The sequence below is a fragment of the Micropterus dolomieu genome, linkage group LG04, assembly GCF_021292245.1.
Source record: "Micropterus dolomieu isolate WLL.071019.BEF.003 ecotype Adirondacks linkage group LG04, ASM2129224v1, whole genome shotgun sequence".
Classification (NCBI taxonomy): Eukaryota; Metazoa; Chordata; class Actinopteri; order Centrarchiformes; family Centrarchidae; genus Micropterus; species Micropterus dolomieu.
Window position 1 is genome coordinate 10,230,941 of NC_060153.1, and position 22,494 is coordinate 10,253,434.

Here is a 22,494-nt window from a genome sequence, read left to right on the forward strand (position 1 = left end):
TTGACTTTTATTGTGGTAACTCTTGGGTTAAGTTAATTTCAACTCACCAACCCCAACAGTCATAGCCATAAAACTGTCAACCTGCACAGCCTGCAAAACCTTTTCCATCTAGTGTTCATGTAATCAGTAATTTTCCTGTTTCACCCCGCAGGGCTCCTGGGACATGGAGGGAGACATGTTGAAGGGGGTTTTCAACAGAAAGGACAATGGAAAAGTACTGACAACAACCAGAATTGTCCAAGGAGATGAACTTATACAGGTAGGGTGGATTTATATTTATGCAAATTAGGCCAACATGATTTGATTTTAATATCAAACATTTGAGAAGCCTTATAAAAGGTGCAGAGAATCGGTTTAGCTGGGATACAGATAATTCTGTATTGTTTATTTGACATTCCAGCTGTCCTTGTAATGTCTGAGCTATGAGATACTGCATTATGATTTAAATACACATACACCGGTCGAACTCTGATATCCATCTACGTATGTGAATACATACGTAGATGCCCTTTCAGACACAACGTGATTTTAGCTGCGCTTGCCGCTGTGTTCAGTACACTCTGCACCCAGAAGTCCAAAGTTGAACTAGGCTGCCTGCAGTTCTGCACTGGTAAATGTTAGTATGGTCAAGCTACGACCAACACCCTTTGTAAACAGAGATAAAGGTCAAACAGGATGTTGAGCGGCACCCTGGGTCAAACGCTTTGTTTGACGCAGCGGAAAGCTGCGCGTTGTGTCTGAAAGGGCCTTTATGGATAAGGACCCCGCAGAATTTCATTATTAACTGGAGTAAACCCTCTTGATAATTCAGCCAGATGCAGAAACTTTGAAGTTATATAATAATAATAAAAATAATATATAATGTCGGACATCATTTTTTACCAACAGAGCTACAACTATGAAGGTGTGGACGCAAAGAGGATTTTCAAGAGGGGTTAGATCCAACTGATCACCAGAACTTTAATGTGACATGTTTAACTTCAGGATTACTTACAGTAGTGTGTTGAATTACCAACTAATTATACCAATACAGCCTTTGAAAAGTGTGCAACTTGCCTGTACAGTGTATGAATCAGTTTTGAATTGCACGGGATTTTGATACTTGCAGTAATAAAGCCATACTGTGACTGCCTGTTTTCTGTTTTGTTTTTTTCTGTAATCTATCAAAAGTTTCTGTGAGAATCTGTGGTAGTTGGTGTGAAGTTTAAAAAACATACACAGTGATGTTACTAATTTCAAGAGTGATACAATAATTTAAACTTTATTCAACAATGAATAAAAATAAATATATATTATCTACAAAAATAGAAAGTGTAGACAGATTATATATGTTTCCTTAAATTGATCTGTACAAGTCATGAAGCATTCACTGAAGCACCAACAACTCAGTTCAATAGTAATGTCAGGCCAAATCCTAACTACACACCAAGGTATGACTATAGGATTTAGAGAGGCATACAGTTCCAACACATCAGGCCACATCAGCCAGAAACTTATCAGATCAAATCAGTGACATTATGTTTCTCCGTTGTTCTTCAGTGTTGATGCAATACAGTCTAGTTAGGTTCTGTCCCCGTATATTAGCACAAGATTAAACATATGGATTGATGCAATGCCAACTGTGACATTATGTGACACAGGACAAAAAGACCTTTTGTCAAATAGGTCCAAAGCCTTACTGTGACTGAAGACTGCAGATCATGGGTGCAAGAGGAAAACCAATTATCAGTTTTCTTTTTACCAAGCTTGCACACCAGCAGACACACAGGCGTGTGTGCACATTTAATTACTATTATAATGTTTAAGTTTTGCACTGAAAAGAAATCTTTCAGTTATTATACATCAAGGCTCTCCCAAGAGGTGTGATGCACTTGCCACTTACAAGCTTGTCGCTGTGGTTGCAGCTTCTTAGTCTGAAAGAGCTTTACCTTGCACAAATGCCTCCCTCTGCCACTCCCCCACACACACACACATGCAGTATCAATGGGGCACACGGAGGCGTGTCATCAGATATGTCTCTATTAGCATTGCATATTCGAAAGTTTTGCCTGGCATCCTCCATCCTTTTCATTCACCGCCTTCATTCCCTAACTGTGGTTTCACTCACAAAAAATGTCCCACTGAAAATGTCAAGGCACTCTTGATACAACTGAAGACACAAAGTTCAGAATCTTAAAATACAACTTAAAACAAATAGAGTTAAAAACAATAGAGTTCCTTATTTAACCCTTACCCTTACAGATGAAGAAAACAAATAACCAGATAAATACTGTAAATAAATGAAATAACCATTAGACATAAGAAACCACAAAAACACTTTGCAGGTGAGACAACATTAAGATAATCTAGTTAATAAATAAATTGAGTAAAGGCATCCTTTTGTTATTTGAAACATTAGATTGCTAGGTTAAAGAAATTCTTAATAACTCAGTTACATTGGATGTCTTTTTTTTCTTGAATTTTAACAGTGTCAATAAAGTTTATGTGTGATTACACACACATACACACGCACACACACATAAATCTCTAAACATTGTCCTTTGGTGTTAGACAGCACAAACACAACACACAGAAATACAGCAAATTTAGTGACTAAATGTGTGCGGTTAGTATAGTTGAGAAATACCTGGACAAAGGTTATTGTGGATAGACAAAAGTGCGAAGTACATGAAAATGTATAAGTGGCAGGATGTTTAGGAAAAGACTTGGCAATCTAGTGAGCACAAAAGAAAATTTATATCAATATTTGAAAATTGAACAACACTAAGATTTTTATGTTTTCAGGAATGTTAGATGTACAGAATACAAAGCCTTAAAAATACCAACATTTGCTTTTAAAATAATATTAAAGTAATTGTTAGTGAATGCATAGTATGTCTTGGACAGTCAGTTGTTTTCTAGTGTATTGTTTGCATCACATGTTTATATTTACAGTGGATGCATAACCAAAAGTGTCCCCGCGTAAGCAAGAGATCATTCAAGTGTTAAAAGTTTCCAAATCAACTGTAGTTATAAATTGCTATTTAATTAATTAATTTTATTACACTTAAGTAAAATCTAATAAAATGTATATTTGTTGGACTTAAAGTCCAGTATTATCATGCTCAGGCTTATGCTGTACACACAGCTAGTAAGACTTTGTAAAGGCCACATGCAGGTTTCAGAACATTAGTCTTGAGTCTTGAACAAGAATAATTGTTGTGTTGTATTAGATTAGGCATATTAATTAAATTGGCAACATTATGAAAATACCTGCAAATACAGACTTATTTAAATCTGTCTACTTTAAAAGGAAGAAAAATACATTTTGACATCACTGTGAATTACAAAAAAAGATTACAAGATCCAGCACAATTGAAGGTAGAGTACACAAGGTGACATGGTCATACAGTTTCTAGTAACCTACTGAGTAACCTGAGGGCTGCCCCAACTATACGTCATATTCAACAAATTCTAGGACTTGCTGACATACATACAAATGATGGCACAGAATCTGCTTTAAATTTTCCAGTAAAATTAACAAATCATTTGAAATAATGAATTCACATGAATGTTTGTCAGCAGATTTTCACAGCCAAGCAGGCTGACTGGTACGGAGCAGCCCTCAGTCATTCATTAACACATAAATGTTGTGAAATAACTGATAAATGATAACGACACAAATCAGTAACTGAATATCCATAAATGGTGCAATGTCTGTTCTCTGGTGACCTCAATCTGCATAAAGTAAGTTGCCCAGATATTACTCCTTTGACAGTTGTAAATAAATGAACTACTTTAAAACTGCGGCTGCCGGGGCTCCGGCTAGCTCATCACTAGTGCACGCATCCCATGTACAAAGCCTTAGACCTTGCCACAGAGACCTGGGTTCGAGTCTGACCCACGGTCCTTTCCTGCATGTCGTCCCCTCTCTGTCTCTCTCTCCCATATTTCCTGTCCTGTCACGAATAAAGGCTAAAAAAAAGCACTCAAAAATATCTTTAAAACTGCTGCTGATGATGCAAACCTTCGGCCTTTAGGTTTCCATTCCATTTTATAGAATGAATTAAGAATCATATTCTGATAAAGCATCTTTAACATATCTTCATGTCAGCATGCTGCGATTTCTCACCACACTTTCTTCTTTCATCTTTGTATAATTACTGTACAGACCACAGTATAATCAATCAAACAGTGGCTCATATTAATCTCTCATGCCTTACTTGCAATATATTGCTGTACCTTCATTTCTGCAGAACTACTTCACGAATTAAAAAGGTGATACAAATAATAATAATAAAGACTCAAATATCCTTTTGTGCAAGTCCTGATTTAGGTTAAAACAAAATCTTGCAGCAATTCTGCGGGACAATGGAAGACGGTACAGTATACACGATTGTTGATAATCCATCAAACGGTATGCAACAGCATTTAGAAATAGGTTTTACCTATGTGACAAGCTTGCATAAGATGTTGGGCTTCGAAAACACATTTCCATTCTATAAACTCTTTGGAATCCAGTAAGTACTCTTACTGACCACTGTCCATGTAAACAAACCTTACCGAGTAACACTCATAAAAAACCACGTTCATCCAGTCCTTTGGCTGTCACTGGGTTCCATTTTGCAGTGGGTTTATTGCTATTATGGCCTGTAAAGAAACAAAACAAAAATCTTGTTTAAACTATGTTTTATGAGTCACCCTGTGTGAGCATTTACACAACAAAAAAAAAACAACTGAATCCTATCATTTTGTCTTGTCCAATATGTAATTTTATATTGTGATATTTATATATTTTTTATATATGGTGAAATAGTAAATTGAGAAACTGTTAAGGGAATTAAAAACAATGAGATGTCTTTTTAGATTTTTAGCAGAACATTCAATACCTGACAAATCAAGGTACTTCATTATATTGTTGCACAATACAGAGTATATTGTCATAATGGGTAGCCCTGCATTCAGGTTTGCAAGCGCTTTCAGATCGGCTTACTTGTTTCAGGTCTGGCTTTTGGCACATCTTGTGAGTATGTGTCAGTGGGGAGTGTGTGGCTGGTATCTCTGCGCTCAGTCACAACCACTGTCCGTGGCACTGTGGCAGAGAGGACAAGAGGCCTCTGGTTGTGGTACTTGAGACGGTATGTTTCCGTCATACAGTTATCCACAGAGAAGTATGTTGTCAGAGAAACCTCTTGAGCTGGCACTGCCTGTTCTACTCTGCATCCAGTTAGTCTTTCCTCACTTTCACATGATGATGGTGTACTCCTCTCTGGGTCAGAGCCCGACTTGGAGCTTGCATCTGAGAAGGTTCTGAGGCCTGATATGTCAGGTTTCCTGTGAGGACTGACGTAGGATGTGGATGATAGACGAGGACTTGATGGAAAGGGTTCTTGAAGCATCCTCGGACGAAACACTGCGTGGCTTGTTTCACCCTGGTGAAGAGAGATCCGCTGGGTCGGTCGAAGGTGAGGTGACCCTGTCGTGCCGAGCTGACGCTGATTGTTCAGCTGGAGAGGTTCTGCAGACACACTGCTGAGAGGGTGGTATTGCAGGGTTATGTGAGGACACTGGGATTCAGAGGTGACAGCCTCGCTGTTGCTGGAGCGGTAAGCACTTCCTCTGTCCTCGGTCTCAGAGAGAGCGAGATCATCGGAGCTGTTCCATTCGGAGCTGCTGGTTTTTGTAATGTGCCTCAGGACTGTACTTTCTCCAGTGTGCCCTCTACAGTTTGTCAGCTCCTGCTGATCAGTCTGCCTGTTATCTGAACCAGTGGAGTCCCTCTCTGAAGACGCTGCTTTTCTGGAGGTACTAGAAGTGTACTTTGATTTCCGTCTACAAGAGATAAGTGTTGGAGAATAATGGAAATTATAATGATATTTAAATATAATGGAAATTTAATTTATGAGACCTTACATGTACATATTAGTTAGATACGTTATACAGTATATAATTTATAATCATGGGCACTACCTCGAACTTGGACTGCACTTTAGATGTGAATGTGAAACTTGGTCATGGTTCTTTCCCTGAGGTTTGGGTTGGTTTTTACCTATAAAATATAAAACAAAGGTGATCAAAACATAGTGATGGGAAAATAGACAATAAAAAATGTATATAATATAAATATAGCTATATAGCTAGTCTTTCTTTTGAAAGGGTGGCTCTATTGTGGCAAGTAACTATTTACATACTGTATTTAGTGCAAAAGGTTTTTTTTTCTGACCTTTCTGCTCTATAGAGTGGACAGGAAAATGTATCAAAACCTAATTAGAACATAGAAATGTTCTAAACTATGTCAGAAATAAAATTCTCAAGAATACAATTGACATTCAGCATTAAAAAACCCACTACGGGGCAGATGATCAGAGCCTTGAAAAAAAATATGAGTGTTGAGATTAATGTTTTCTCCGAATTTTGAGATTTAATTCAAAATGCTGAGAATAAAGTCAGAATTCTGCTAAATCCCAGATTTGAAACTTTAATCTCATAATTCAGATGTATTTTTCTCCGAATTCAGAGATTAATATCAGGGCTCAAACACTGTTTTAATTTACCCCTGACACAAACGCAGATGCTCACAATGAAGGGAAAAGTAAGATAAGAAGAGTAAAATTAATAAATTACAAGTAGAGACCAAGCAGAGACAAAATCATCTACACGTCTGCCTATGAAACTGATATCCTTTCAGGACACAAGGTGGCAGCAGCAGAGTGTTAATCTCACTAGACTTTCTCACAGCTGGATGAAGCACACTCAGCGAGAGGCAGCATGGTGCTGAATTCCTTTCCTTTAAAAATAGATGTGTCATTTTTTTCTTTTGCTGTTGCCCTGGAGAGGTCCATGCAAGGATAAAAGCTTTGGCTGTTGGTTAGAAACACTGGCTGTGGGTGCACATTGCCTCGATAAAGCATAGAGTGTGGAACACTCAAAGTACAGCATGAAACAGAATATATTTATGACAATGCCAGCAGCCATGTCCAGCTGTGCTATCTGAATGAGCTTAGTGGGATTATCGTCAGATTAATGCCTGTGCAGGGCCGACAGGGTGAGGAGGTTAAAGAAGCTAGTCCATGCTCAGAAATCAATTACTCTATCATTACTCTCACATTATCAGTATCAGAGACCACTCACACTTTTAACTAATCTGTTATACTAACAGAAATAAAGAAAAAGAAAGAAAAACTCCTCCTTTGGAAATATCTGCTCTCTTGTAGCTGGTACCTACTTACATAAATCTAAGAAGCAATAATCTTTCTTACTCTTATGTACCGTGTGCATAAATTCTCAACACATTTTGGACTGAACTGGTACAACACCACAGTGTATATATCTTGTATTTACAAATCTGATCCACTGTAAGTCTTATTTTTTTTCCAACATGCTTTCATTTTCACATCATGTTAATTTGGTGGGCGGTGTCTCTTTCTATCTCATCTATTGTTTCAAGACACTGGCTATATGTTTTTAAAGTGGACTTGATTATTACATACACTGTGTCACAGTAGCTATAATTTAAACCCTACATTTACTAAACTTATTATAGCAGGTTACAACTAGCCACCCAACAGGTTGTGGTTATTCCACATATTTATTACAAGCAAAAATATATACGGTTCCAGGAAAACCTAAGGAAGAAAATCTTTGAACCTACCATTGTGTGAAGGGGAGGATGTTATACTTGACTTGGAATCGCCTCCTTTTTGGTGCAGCTGACTAAAAATAAAAATACTAGAATTATATCATATCATATTCAATCAATCAATCATGTTTCCATGAACTTTAATTTAGACTTTAATTGTGCCCCATGTGCACTTTAAGAGGATACGACAAGAATGTTTATAATAAGACGGGAACCCTAAAATAACCTGGTTACCTGGTACCCTTAAGTGCATTTTCACCAGATGAATGCAGATTAGTGAAGAACATTACCGAAGGTTTACAACTGCTAATTAAGTAACTACTTATGAATCGCAACTTAATTACCAATAACACCTCTGACATTAATCATCAATTGATGATTACTATATCCTTGGATATTTCCTTTTATGTGAATTGAAAGGAAACTTATACCATAGATACTTTTATATATGCCCTCACAGACTCAGGAATAAATTTGTAATAACATGTTTCCCTGTCTAACCTACTTTAAAAAGACGATCTAAGTACACAATTTTGTGAACATGCCATGTTTAATAAAATTCTCTCCTACAGATGTTTGTTATCTTTATTGACAGTAAAAAACAGCAGCTCCTCCACTACAGCCACCAAAAATAAATGTCTCTAATGTGAAACAACTTGCATTATGCCCACTTCTTGAATGTGAAACCTCCATTTGTCCTTGTAAAAAATGTAACCATACACAATTGTTTCTTACCTCTGTAAGTGTGCCTCTGGTGTTGATCTCTGGTCTTTAACAATGAAGCCATCAACTCCAGGTGAGTCAGGATTTGTAGAGCCACTGCTAAGTCTATCACTGCTCTCATAGCCGGACTCTGTCCTTTGAATGGTCCAGGTATCACTGCGTAGCAGGGTCTTCGGGCCACCCTTAAGTCTGTTGCCCCTCTGTTGGTTGGCCCTGCTCTCTGACTCTACAGAGCTGTGGCTCTCTGTCTCATGCCGCTGCTCATCTTCGTAAATCGTCATTAAACACTTCTGCTTCCGATCCTCTCTGGTTCGTACATATTCCCGCTCACGGTCTCGGCCTTGTTCGGTGTGCACTCGTTCCTGGGATGAAGGCTTACTGTGCCGCGGGCTGTCGTGTTGCTGTTGACGGCGCTGCTCCAGTTCATTCAGCACAGTGTCCACATTTAACACCTCCCGAATGGGTCTCCAAGTGGATCTAGATTTATTGCGGCTTCCATCACTTCCACCTCTTTCCCATTGCTCCTGGCAGCTCTCCTGATCACAGTGACTTGGGGAGGTGTTGTTCCTCCGGCTATGCCCACCACCCTGTGTACCGAAAGACTGTCCGCGTGGCTCCTGAGATCCTCTGCTCCAATGGTTTGATGACTTCTCAGTGCGTGGATAGGTTTTTAACTTTTGGTCCACAGGAGGCCTCTGTCCATTCTCTGGAGGAGACGAAGATCTCGCATGTGCCATTTCTAGGGAGAGTCGACATGGATCATTTGTAGAACGATAATTTCATACATACTCTGAAGTATAGTAGTTTCCTACAATGGCTTTGCCTAACTATTCTCAGTGGTTTCCTTATGCCTATGATGCAGACACAATGCTCTACCTTTGTGTTGTGATTGGTCCATTTTCCGATGCCCTCTCTCCTTTTTTGATGATTCACTTGGCCTCTGTAAATTCTCCATGAACGGCTCCTGGAATTTGCTAGGACTGCCAAGGGGGTGTTTCACTGAAGAAAAAATATATTGAAATGGCAGATGACTGGTTGCTCTACAATGTGGAAAATTGCACTTGATTTCTTCTTAACTTGTGATTTGTTTTTGTCTCTCAAGTAACATTATAACCTTTTCTGACTGCTGACATCAATGAAGCAAATAGTAAATAATTGTTCTTTGGCCCTAAATTCCCTTTACCTGCAGAAAGCATCATGGGGCACAAACAACCAGTTGGTGTGTGACTGTTTATGTGAGTAAATTGTACAGGTAAAGCATGCTATTCTTCCACATATGAGGTTTACCAGAGGTGTTAGTCCCTTACATGATAGCCCTGCGTCTTGTGCTGGGCTCAAACAAATTCACACTGTGTTATGCACTGGAGGTGTTTAGCTTGAGGAAACAGTGTCATCTCTCTGACCATGAATGCTAGCCTGTCGTGTAATTTTTTATTTGTCCTCTGTCATTCAATACAAGTTTCAGTACAGCTAAAGAAAAAAATCTTACCAAAGAACAGATGCCAGTGAATCATTAGCAATGTTAAACTACACTACTGCTGCCACATTTGCCAACCCTATGATGTGCCTCTGTTGCAAGGAGATCGCTGTGAGAAAACAAAGATGCTGCTTCTAAATCAACGCATTCACCCAACGTCTGCTCGCCCAATTCCCAATATCTGCATGTTTGCAGCATTGTTTCCTTCTTTATATTAGTGTTTTATTCAATTAGTACTGTACTTCAGGAAGATGCTCTACTCCCTGTTAAGATGTAGAGTAAAACATAATGTAAGAGTATAATAAATAGCCTCTCTGAAACATGAGGTAAAAAGAATGCATAATGCTGTGTGAACATGTGTGGCAACTGGATGTTTCAACAGCAGTGAGTAAGCTGTAGTATTATGGATTTTCATGTTGCCTGAAGTTATACTGAGGCTCCAGGCTAAGTACAGTACAGTATAACACTGCAGGGCATTTGTCTTTGTTAGCTGTAGCTATAAGAGTGGATATTACATAATACTGTGTACTGCAGAGCAAATTCACAGTACTTCAGTAACCCCAAATGTAAACTACTTTGACAAAATAACAGTAGATAATTCATACAATACATATAATAGTTCTAAAAACTGAGCCGTATCTCACGCTAAAAAAATAAAACAAAAAACAATCACTTACGCTTATTTTCATAAAAACAAGAATCCGGTCCCATGCCAGTGTCTGGGCACCACACTAAAGCAAAACAATCTAAAACGGCCAAGCCACCATGGCATAAAAACAAACAAACAAGCAAATAAATTAATGGAGGCAAACATCAGAAATGTCTAGGGGGAGGAGTGAGCGCCCTGGAGCAGGAGCACGAGTGCGCTTGGCCACAGGAGCAGGGATTAGGGAGGGAGGCGTGGGTGGTAATCTGCGTGCAACAGAGGCATCATCCTCATGTCAAGTTCAAACCAGCCCACAGGGAAGGACAATCTTTCTGCCTGCGGTTTAAGGGCACTCTGGCAATCCCAAAGCAAACCATAATTGTAATTTGCAGAGGGAAATGGTTAGTCACAGGTACTGACATTGTTTGATGTTTAATTTGACTTAGTGATACTTTCATAAAAAATGTTCAGATGCTATTATTAGAAATTATTAGACAAATTGAAATTGTTCAACATTCTCATCCCTATCATGACCTGTCATGGTCAGTTGTTAATTCAAGTTCCCTGACACATCACGAAGGATAATCTTAGTTTCTGTGGTTGCTGCTTGCTAGCAACTAACCTCTGTTAATAGAAAAAAACTCACTGTATATTAGTGGAAAATTCAGCTAGCAAACCCATATAAGCTATATGTTTACAGTGATAAAAGAATGTTACCTCACTATTTTGACACCATCATTTGTTTTATAGTGAGACTCTCAAACTTCATTTTCTGGTGCACATCAAATAGAAGCTGTATTTTAATTATTTAGGTGATCATCTTGGGGTAATCTAGACCTGGCCATTATTATAATTTTGTTATGGTAGATGTTTCTGGTTGGTGGCAAAGTTCACGTGAAAAAATGTTTATATAAATGTTACTGGTGCTGTTGTAAAGGCCTCATCATTGTTCTTAATGATAATGCACAGCTGGAAGCCTACTGGTTTCAGTTGTTTCGAGACTGAAGGTTTACTTCTTGTTGGGATAGAGAAGTAATATTTATTCAAAAGTGTTAGATAACTGTGCATCTGACAGAAAGTTTTAATCAAAAATTTTAATTGCGGCCAAATAGCCATGGGATGAACATGTTAATCCACTTGTACACGTGTTTATGGAAAATAACAAACCTCGCAGAGATTTTTTTTCATGACTGCACAGATTATGCCTATCTTGATTCAGCTCATATACTAAATGAATTAATTCCCAGAAAAACTCAGTGTTGTCATGTCATGCATGCAGTCCAAAGCTTTCAACAAATGGCAGAGAGTGATTTATAAAATTTTAATTGTTGCCCAGCACTAATATATATATATATATTTAAAGCTAGTAGTAAAAGAGAACATATGCATTTATTTGTAACATTGTTTGTAGTAAAGGGTTTGTGAAGCATCTATGTCTAAATAATGATGTGCATACTGTATTCATTTTTCAAAAATAAAAAAAATCCACACATCTTGAATCTCTGTGAGAAGTCTGCTGATAACTTGGGGTTTGTCTTACCTGTCACGTCACCATTTACTTGGGCTTTGTATCGAGGACACATCGTGGTTTGTCTTGGTGCATCTTCATTAGACACTGGAGATCCCTCCGGATTCGTGTAAAATAAAAGAAGTGGCTGAAAATGTCCCCTGACACATTTAGAGGCAACATCTTTCCATTTGGATCCAATCTGAGTAAAAGGAAAGTGTGATATAAGAACATGTGAAACACAGCAACAGGTACTAGCTCTGTGAACTGGGCAGATTAATAACAGAGTTCCTAACCTCCTTTACAGTAGCATCATCGAAAAATATCCACTTTGAAGATTTGGTGTGATAGGCAAAGGCTGAGTAATGTTTACTCGAAAAACAGATCATCCCCACCAGATGTAGCTCACTCCGTTTGGCATTTTCATCAGTGACACGGTTGAAAAGCTGAAAGAGAGCAAATTGAGTATTTTAAGTATTAAGTTTGATCTCCACGTATTGCTCTTTGCCAGATGCCAAATCCTATGAGAATAAAATCGATGAGTGTTTTTGATACCCCGTCGAAGTCTTTTTTGAAGGATTACAACACAATGACCTTTATCATTACTAGTATGTGGTAACAAGTCATAACATAGCTGACAACTGTGATCAGTGAAATTTTGTCCATGAATCATTCAATCACCAGATAGATTGATATCATTTTAAATCAAATCTAACATCCCAACTGGCAATATGCAGATAATACATGGTGAGGTTTGCTTCAGCTGTTACCCCACACAGGTTCAAACGTGGACCAAGTGACCGAATGACATCATCCGTAAGATCAGACTGCTCAGCATCCCATACAAATCCAATAGTGACAATCTCTGGACAGTTCATGAGCACACGGCGGATCTTGATGCTTTGACCACAGTCGCTCTGCAAAATATGAAGAAAAACAAAAGGTTCATAATATTATCACCGTACAAGAAAAACATTAAGCACTATAAAATGTCCAATTTGATATTACAAGAACTTTCTCCAAGCAGTTTCTGTTAAAGGGGCTGTCTATACATTTTTGGAAACAAACAGACCCCAGACAGTTCGGATTGGTGGTCACACTTCCTCCACTCTAGTGCCCCCCAGGGCTGTGTGCTCCATGTTCACGCTGTTCACCCATGACTGTAACCCCCGACATGGAGAGAACTCTCTTGTGAAGTTTACAAAGAAGCAATAGAAAGCATCCTGACTGGAACCATCCCAAACTGGCCCCTGACTTCAGCCTCTGTTCCCTCCACCCTGCCCAGATTGTATATCTGTATTTAAGATGTGGAATAATCGAAAATGAGACATTTGAATTAGCTGCTAACTTCAGCATGTCTAATCCTATTTCTGTTCTAGAAATTCATTCAGTTAAACCTGGCAACTTTTGTAACTCAAGCAATAAAAACAAAGGAATACAGGAATAAAATCAAGACTGAAACCAGTGAACCAGGCATAAGATAAAGATCTAAAATGTGCAGCTTATAAAACATAATAAGATGCCAGTTTGTAAATAACATGGTTATGGTGTTGCTGGAAGGTGTATTTTGTTATTCACTGTTGGAAGTGGCTAACTGTTCCCCTGCCTCCAGTACTTGTGCTAATGTAGGCTAAACACCAGTCTCACTGCTGTGCTGAACACACTGAGATACAATCTTTTCTTTTAAGTCTCTGTAAAAAATAAATGAGAAAATTTCCCCAAATGTCAGAGTAGTAAGTTGTGGCTTTATCTCTGCCTCGCTGTCTCACTCTGTCTCTCTCTCTTTTGCACACACACCTAGACAAAACGGAAATAAAACTCTTGTGTCTAATCACTTCAAAATGTCATAATAAGGACGACTGCAAAGATGGAACAGTGCCAGACAGCCCCTATTATCTGCACATCAGTCTCATTAAGTCAAAACTGGAGCTCGCAGTTTCTAAGAGAATAATGAGTTAAGGGAACAGAGCACTCAGCTTCACCACACTGATGCACACTGAAGAGCAAGACAGTGGTAGCAAATACAGATGAGAGAAAAACAGTGGATATGCCCTTACTGCTATTTATATCCTAACACTAGTCTGGCACCGTCTCCTTCCGGCCGCTTCAGTGTCACAGCACAAAGCACAGAGTGTACTCTGCATTGCTGCACGAATAATTTTTGTGTCCATTTTACAGTAACATGGTAACTGTTCAGCTGGATGGCTAAATGAGTCATTAATAGCTGCCTGTGAAGAATCAGAATTTACTAATGGTTGAATTCAGACAGATGTTTTGACAGAACAGGGGCTTTGTAAAGATATCTAACTTGTAATGAAAAACATCATATTCAGATGAACAATGACAATAAATCAATCACATACCGGGCAGCTTCGGAGGTCACCTGTGTTGTTTGCTGCCTGCAGCAATTCTCCAAACATGTCTGACCTGAGCCGCTCGTTCTTCCCCAACATGCGATCAACCTGTTGGCTGTGCATCAAAACAGATAGTTGATAGTAGATGCTTGGATTTTTGAAGTACCCAATATTAGATTTTTCTCTCATTGGACAAATTCCATCACCACAACCTTTGTGTATTTAAAGTACAACACGCCGTAACAGACAGAAACTGTGTTCTAGTCTAAATTGGGATATACACCACATAACCACTTTATTAGGTACACATATACAGTTGAATGCAATCAAATATTTTAGTTTATATATAATAGTTTAGTTTATATATTTATTGATTATTGATGTCATAGTTAGCGGTAAGAAAACCTATTTAGTAATCTTTTTTTCATATTTAGAAATAGAGTAAATTTTATATTTTACGATATCTTTAAGATTCAATTGAATTAGTTTGACAGCTGTATAAATGGAAGAATACATTAAACATTAATAAAGGTGTTCGTTTCTGTCAACACTCCTCACAATGACCTTTAATGCCAGCGAATCCAAACACACAATTACTTTTTCCAATGTGCAGATTTTTCTCATTTCTTTACTACTTGCTTTTACAGCGAGCATGCAGGCATTGACAGAAAAGAGAAAACTAGCTTCATATTTGAACATGCATTTATGAAAAAAATGTGATAAAACTACAATTTGGCATTAGCAGCCTTTGGGGAATTTAAAGGGTATATAATGATGGTAATCAAAGCTGGGTGTTTTGGTGTTACGTGCAGCTCAAAGTAATACAACAAAATTTGTAACTGTGCGAAGTGCTACTCTATTGATCAGAGAAAAAGATATGTTACCCTTGTCAAAGCCAAGTTTAGGATAATGTTCATATTGTGTGTAGCACAACAATAACATTGAAAAACACTCCAACATTAATTAAGAGACTCAAGCTGTGGCTGTCAGGGGAATCATTTTCTATTAACCTAACTAAATACTATTACTATACTATACTACTTAATATGCCATTTAAATCAGGATTAGCACTCTGGCCTGATTTTATTGTATCCCACTTTTAAAGCCATGGCAGTAAATCAAGTACTCACCATAAAGCAGTGGTTGAGACATAATGTACAAATTCTGTGAATGGGTGTGGGTCTGAAGATGCACCACAGCAGCGACAAACAAACTGCAAAAGAAAAGTTGCACATTATTTTACAGACTACATTTTATTAGTAAATGACGTGTGTATTCCTGTGACCAGCTAACAACTCTAGAATTTAGTTAGGAGGCTTATTGCAACAGTAATTATTCTTTCTAATGTGAAAAAATTACATCTTATTAGTGTCCCCATGAACTTCTCATTAACACACATGATAGTACAGTACTGCACTGATTTTCAGCTGTATTGAAAAGAACGTAGTTACCTGCTCATAAAGCATCATTGCAAACTTCTGATGCGTGATGCAGGATTTGGATGAACAAGCATCAGTCGCAGTGTCTGAAACTATGTGTAAATGAATTCGCTCCAGGATGTTCTCCTAATATATATGACATAAATAGAAGATTGTCAGAGTGGCAACATTGAATACATGCAAACACACATGCTGCACAGATGGAACCACAACTTTTTAAAGATTCTATCAGTCTAAACATTAAAAACAGTGGATTAATCTGTCATACCCACTCAAACATGTATGTGAAACACTTAAAATATCTACATCTTTGTGTAATTCTATAACAGTAATGCTGTCACTGAACAACACTTGCATTCAAACATCTAACAATATTAGTTTTGGACTTATGGTTGTAAAAGGTTGTAGAATATAAAATGGTATCCCTTTTTAAAGATTTCTGAGCTTGTGATGTGAAGTCAGACTTAACTGAGGTCTCCATCTTTTTTCCCCAGGAGTTAAATATACACAGCATTAATAACTATCCAAATAAGGGAATTTTAGACTACACAGATAAGTGCACAAAACTCAGCCAGAAAGCCGACCTAATCAACTACATCCAAAACTGGTGATTACACAGAGCCATGGCATTTTGTCAGAGGCCTCTGCTTCTTTTTACCTTCAGTGTCTCCGAGGAGGAAGCACCATAACATTATTTAATACACAGTTACTGTGGAAAGGTCTTCCTCTGAATATTACTTTGATCAAAGGCAAACTGTGTCAACGTACAAAGCACTCAGCAGCATCATCCATCAAGCCAAGTTGGAAGCGTTGCTCATCCTTAAAGGTTTCAGCCAGGGCGTTACGCAGGCTGTCGGAGGGGAGCACACGCTCCCTACTCTGCTGAAACTGGCTGAATATACTCTGAGAAAGAAAGACAATGATTAGTTACTATCCTGAAAATAGCGGTGATGTTCCTTCACCAAATTACAATTCATGACCAATTTCTACTTTCAGTAGACAGCTACTGTAGCACCAAAATGTATGTGATTTTTTATTATCAGCAGCATCATAGCGAAATGACTTGTGAAATTAGAAATATTCAGCAATACTACAAATAATGGCAGGTTTAGCTCAAAGAGCAGAAACATACAAACCTTTAAAGCACAGAAAATGCAGGCATCACCGAGACAGAAGTGACCTGGGAGCTGCCTTAAACTTCTCCTGAAAATGTCCAGCTGCCAAAGCACCTGCGAAGGTTTAAGAACAGCACACTTATCAAAATATTGAACCAAACTGAAACCAATTTTAAATTCAAGGACTTCAGAAACTCAAACTGGAGAGAAATATCTTATAAACAATAGTTTTGATATAGCCATTCATTCAAATGCCTTTATTGCTAGTACTACCATACAAACTAAAAATTAACACTCAACTCTGCATCTCTTCACAGCTTTTAGTCATTTTCAGCTCATTATTTAGGTTTGCTGGTCCATGTGGCTGTGTCCCAGCATCTCTCACTAACCCACACATAAAAAAACTGTACTGTTCACACACATCATTGAAACTGTGTCAACAAATTTTTGTTTTTGAGCTGACCAGCTAGAGACAGATTTTTTATTCAGGTGTTTACAGACAAAATTATTTTAAAAATGCAAATGTTGGCAGGTGGCAAAAACGGATTCTACTCACATGACTGTTTCTACTGACTCTAAGTAATGTTAGGATAATGTTTCCTAAAATATTCGCCAAAAGAACGAGATAGGTTGCAGTAGACACTACAGATTTCTGGGGTCTACTTCTGCTCTGTAGCGGTCAAAATTTGCTTTACGCAGTGTTACAGTGTAGTGTTTTAAACATAAGTTCACATGACAAGAGTGTGGAAATGCCACAAGGAGAATGTATTTCTGTTTGGTTGATTAAGCACTGAGAGAGTTTTGTAATTGTTACAATGGAGTGAAGTAACTTAATAATTTTTATGCCCCAGTTATTTTAACTGGTAGGAAATGTTTCTCACCTGAACAGCGCTGTTTAGGAAGCAGCTATTTTGCCCGGGTTCATTCAGCAGGCCTTTGGTGAGCGCGAGAGACAGCATGCTCCCAGGCTGGTAGGATTTCTTCAGGCCTCCTCTGGGTTTTTTGAACATCTTCACCCATGACATGGAGTTAGAGCCTGCAACTGATAAAAAAAAATCTGCCTTTGACACATTCTTTGTGGTGTTTCACTAAGATGGTCCTTGTCTGTGTCTTTACGTCTTTCAAAGTTAAAACATTATATTACTGTATGTTATGTTATATTATAGGTTCTGGTTGTTTTATAGTCCCAAGTAAACTATGTTTAATTAAAATCTCCAGTGATCTAAAAAGTATCAAAAAATGTATATTCAAAGGTGTTAAATCCTGTAAGTTTCAGTGCATTTTCATTTAAAGTCTACAGTTGTATACTAATGATTGAAAATGTGATTATTATTGCATGGCATTATGGCGGCATAATATGCAATGCTGGATGAAAATTCTGTTCATCTCGGACACTGTTATCATTACATCACTAATCCAAATGACTGATTTGTTTGGACGCCAGATGAATCACGTCATCTACCTTCTCCAGAGTTGGGGGGAGACTTGCTGCGGCTGGACATGCTGTGAGGTGGGAGCTGGTGCGTTGGTCTGGCCATGGGCTCCATCCATTTCATCCCCACGCACCTCCGGAGCGGTTAGTTGAAAGCATTGTCGGGATCAGCCACAGGGCAGCCTCAGCCATGTGCTACTGGACATTGAATGGCAACTGGACAATATCTGAGGACAGATGGAAAGGAATGAGTAAGCCATAAATGTACTGATACAAAAAGAAGGCAGAATAGCCAACTAATGCTTAAAAAGTAGTGCAGTAACCATTTCCTACTTTACCATAAACAGAAAGGCATACAAACACAAGTCCAGTTCAAAGGGTGCCCGCTTTAAATTAAGTGCTTCTGAAATGAACTCTTTATTATAGCAGACAAACACTAAAGTAGAAATTAAAATTCACTTAAGTTCATTGTCCTAAATACTGTTAATGCCACCTCTATGATCTGCACACCAGCTGATGCAAGAACACAACAACATTTTAACTGTTTTGAATACTTTAACACACTTTACACCTGCTTATAGAGAAAAGACAACTGGTCTGAAAATAATAATTAAACTCATGTTCAGATACCTTTATTTTTATTTGTACTGGACCCTACCATCGCCTCATCACTGATGTACAGTTAGCAGGAAAAGTAATTAAAAATACAGAGGAAGAATAACAGAATAATAATAAAAATGGGCAGAATTACAATAGATTCTAAGACATCATACTCTTTTATATCTTTACTATTTTCTAATAAAACCTCAGATGGTGCAAGGATAGTGTGTAGTTTGGTTTTACTCTGGAAAACATAATTTTTTTCATCATCATAAATAGCTGCATTAAGGGGCTCATAATCAAAGTAAACAGGAGCTTGTCTTATTCACACAACTCAATGATATTAAACTGTAAGCTACAATGTTTAATACAAATGTGAACAAGAGGCTCACCTCTAAACCAACAAATTTAAACACAGAAGCCTACATTTGTTGTCAGTGCCCGCATGTGTTTTTGCACCAACCTCTTTGACACCATGTGATGCCTGTAGCCTATAGGCCTATACGGTCTGACATGAGCCCCCATCTTTGCAGTAGAGGTTCATGAAGAGGACATAAATCCTTCAGTGAGCAGAATTTAATGACTATCCTGCGCTTTCCTTGCGTTTAACCCCCCCCCCGATAAGCTTTGAGTAGCCCGCTTCCACAACAGAAGACATGCTGCCGGTGTTGCACCAGCCTCACGGTGAACTGGACATGGAAAGAGCGACCGGTCAGCAACTGTAGCATGTAAATATATCGCAACTTGTATTCAGGCACTGACAAAACAAGTGCTCTACCGACTCACCTTAAAGGGAAGCGGATACTTGACTGCTCGCATCCAATAAAGGCGCAGGGCGGTCCAGCTGTCCACGCGCAAATCCCAAGACTTCTCGCCAGAATCTCGCAAATAACAACTGCCTAGAAATGTCTGCAGATATGTCCAGACGCATGTAACGCACTATCTGCCATAGTGCAGCATTCCCAATACCTCCGACACGCACAAAGACGGCAGCCCGAGCCTCGGTTTGTTGCCGCACAGACCCGCTCGGGACAGTGTTATTTCGGTGAAAATGTGTCCCTTTTCTGCACAAACGGGGCCAGCGATGGCCTGTGCCAGAATGTCCGACGCGGATTAGTGATGTTTTGAGACTTGAGAGGTCAAACTCCGCCCCTAGTGTAGCCTCAAGTGCACTGCTGCTGTACTGCAATCTTCAATCCCTGCATGGCAAACTGTGTGCTGGAGGAAGGTCAGACTTCCAACTTGTCATGATGCTGATGCGAGAAGACATCACATGACTGCACTGGTTTCATAATCATGCAGCACTGTGGGGACTAAACCCTGCCTGTTTTCTGTGTGTGTGTATATATGTTCTCACTTAAATGTCAAACAAAGAACAGAACACAGTTTAAAATTCTGAGTCCAAGTGAAATAGTACGGATCTGGTAAATATGCCACAATAGCCACAACAAACCACACTTGACAAGATCATCCTCTTTCTTATCATTTGTTACGCTGGTGAAAACAACACAAAGTATTAAGCATTCATGTTTAATCAAATAGCACTAACAGTATTGTAACTCTATTATTTGTATCTCCGTGACTCTTGTGCTGCAGTAAGCAGGACAAGGAATCACAAAAAATGGTGGCAGATGGAGGGCCTGGAAGGGGAAAAGCCTGCAGAGCTGAGCAGGTTTTAAGTGGAGACAGGACGACTAAAAGAGGCTGATGGGGCGCACAAGCCAGAGTCAGCAAAAATGACACTCAGCGAATGGTGTGTCTCTCTTCCAGTATTTTTTTTCTCCCACATAAGTTTTTAGTGGATCTGTCCAAAATAGAACAAAGTGTTGTTGTGAGGTTTAGGTTCATAGCGTCATGAAACAGCAACATAACAATAAATCTGAGTTAGAATTTCTGATTTATTTTACAAATACATGATAAGAATTAGGGATTTGACTACGCAAGCAACCTAACAAATACAGTGTGTCCAGTGGATCCTATTAGAGTATTTACAGTACTGTATGTTTATGTGTAGGCATGTTTATGCTGTGGGGACAAAATTCTCTTAAACACAGTCACATTGTGGGAATTTTCCTTCCTTTTAGGCACATGCTATAACATTTTAGACTTGGTTTAAGGTTAGCCTGCGGCGAGTAATGGTTAGGGTTAGGGTTAAGGTCCAGGACATGAATATAGTAAGTCTGAAGTGATGGAAACAAGACTGTGAGTGTGTGTATGGGTCTATGGGTCGGTGTCTACAGCATGCTGGCAGCCTGTGTAAAATAGTACAAAATTCACTCCTCATAAACTGAGAAGTCTTCACTGATGTTGAGAACCAAGAATGAAATCTGTTTGTGAATATTAAACAGACAACTCTTCTCATAGAGCAAAACATTTTGCTGATTCACTGTTAACTGCAGGAAATTCAAATAAGGCCATACCATTATTTTCATACACATCCTATATTCAGCGCACTTAGCGAATATGGAATGGACCCTATGGACCATGTGCATTCTGTGGGATGGACATGTGTGTATAAATACAGTATTGCATTTCTCTGATGCCATCTCGGCTCCAGCAATAGCACAAAAACCTCCCTTGAGACACATGAAAAATTTTTGGTATTATTTATTTTTAAAAAAGCCTGAAAAACAAGGCTTCACATTTCTCCTTCTGAATGTTGCGTAGTTGAGCTCTGTTCAGATGAGCTGTCAAACTCAACCGCTCTTTAGGTTATTTTTAGTCATTTTTTTGTATCTGTTTTGTTCTTTCTTTTTTTCCCCCAGTGTCTTTCTGAGAAAGGGACTTTGATAGACTCCCAGCAACTATAAATATCCAGGCGTTACCGCCAACATCAGTGGCTATAAGGGCAGTTAGAGTTTATACAGAAGTTTTAGTTCAGTTAGTTCTATTATTGTCACATTTTTAGGCTTGTCACAGAAAGACTAGCCCCGTCTTACTGTACACACTCTGTATAAAACAGGATTTACATGTTGAAGTCAGTGTCAGATCCTTTCCTTTATACAGATACTCCGCCATGAAATTGAAACATCATTCTGTGTGAACAGCATGCATACTCTTTGGATTACTGAGGTTTTGGAGAAATGATTGTCATGTATTAAGTTTTCTTATGAGTTCCCACTGGCATTGAGTTCAATCATGCCAGACCTCCCTAACTCAAAGCCTTTATCTTCCCCTCTCTGTTCTCCAGCTGTCTGAAAGGCAAGAGTTTGTAAATTGTTCCCTCATCCAGAGCAGTTACATCCCAAAGCATAAACACAATGTGCATCACGTTAGTTATTAAACATGCAATATACAGTATGTATGAGTGTGTATAAGAAGGGAATGCACTATTAGAAGTAAAATACAAAAAAATACAAAATATCGGTTACAGACAGTCAGTGTATTTTGCACTCACACAGTATTACTACTGCAGATTGTGATACTGTAAGGTTGTAGGTTTTTAGTCCCTCTGTGACTAGACACAATCCAGGACAAACATTTACATTTTCTCTTCAGTGTAATTGCAAGGCAGGCATGATTATTTCCATTTTGTTTGGCTCATGTGGGGCGGTGGGGGTTATTGCTTGTACAGTTATGAAAT

At 38.6% G+C, this 22,494-nt stretch overlaps 1 protein-coding gene and 1 long non-coding RNA gene across 3 annotated transcripts; one reads left to right on the forward strand and one right to left on the reverse strand.

The window, feature by feature from the left end:
* Nucleotides 1–144: 144 nt before the first annotated feature.
* On the forward strand, nucleotides 145–1,132 carry LOC123969495. Its single transcript, XR_006824742.1, has 2 exons — nucleotides 145–259; nucleotides 889–1,132. It is a non-coding gene; the product is annotated as an uncharacterized LOC123969495 (long non-coding RNA).
* usp53b (ubiquitin specific peptidase 53b) lies at nucleotides 931–20,078 on the reverse strand. Of its 2 annotated transcripts, none has more exons than XM_046046950.1 (17): nucleotides 19,698–20,078; nucleotides 18,342–18,538; nucleotides 17,761–17,921; nucleotides 16,901–16,993; nucleotides 16,533–16,667; nucleotides 15,777–15,890; nucleotides 15,456–15,538; nucleotides 14,335–14,440; nucleotides 12,742–12,888; nucleotides 12,268–12,417; nucleotides 12,005–12,173; nucleotides 9,218–9,340; nucleotides 8,354–9,080; nucleotides 7,631–7,692; nucleotides 5,950–6,028; nucleotides 4,973–5,811; nucleotides 931–4,629 (listed from the first exon to the last, which is right to left on the reverse strand). In XM_046046950.1, exons 2-17 carry the CDS (start codon nucleotides 18,433–18,435, stop codon nucleotides 4,553–4,555), a joined length of 3,159 nt encoding a protein of 1,052 aa, XP_045902906.1. In that variant the 5' UTR covers nucleotides 18,436–18,538; nucleotides 19,698–20,078; the 3' UTR covers nucleotides 931–4,552. The 2 variants fall into 2 exon arrangements, with proteins under 2 accessions (XP_045902906.1, XP_045902907.1); XM_046046951.1 differs by lacking the exon at nucleotides 19,698–20,078 and adding an exon at nucleotides 19,375–19,530.
* Nucleotides 20,079–22,494: the final 2,416 nt, after the last annotated feature.

Bases quoted from the DNA above. Each gene is read 5' to 3' on its own strand.
- usp53b (XM_046046950.1), bottom strand. From the start codon at position 18,435: ATGAAATGGATGGAGCCCATGGCCAGACCAACGCACCAGCTCCCACCT. The intron at 16,994-17,760 runs GTGAGAAACATT...AAACCTTCGCAG, and splicing joins TCCTAAACAGCGCTGTTCAG to GTGCTTTGGCAGCTGGACAT. The intron at 4,630-4,972 runs GTAAGCCGATCT...GTTTCTTTACAG, and splicing joins AAAAGCCAGACCTGAAACAA to GCCATAATAGCAATAAACCC.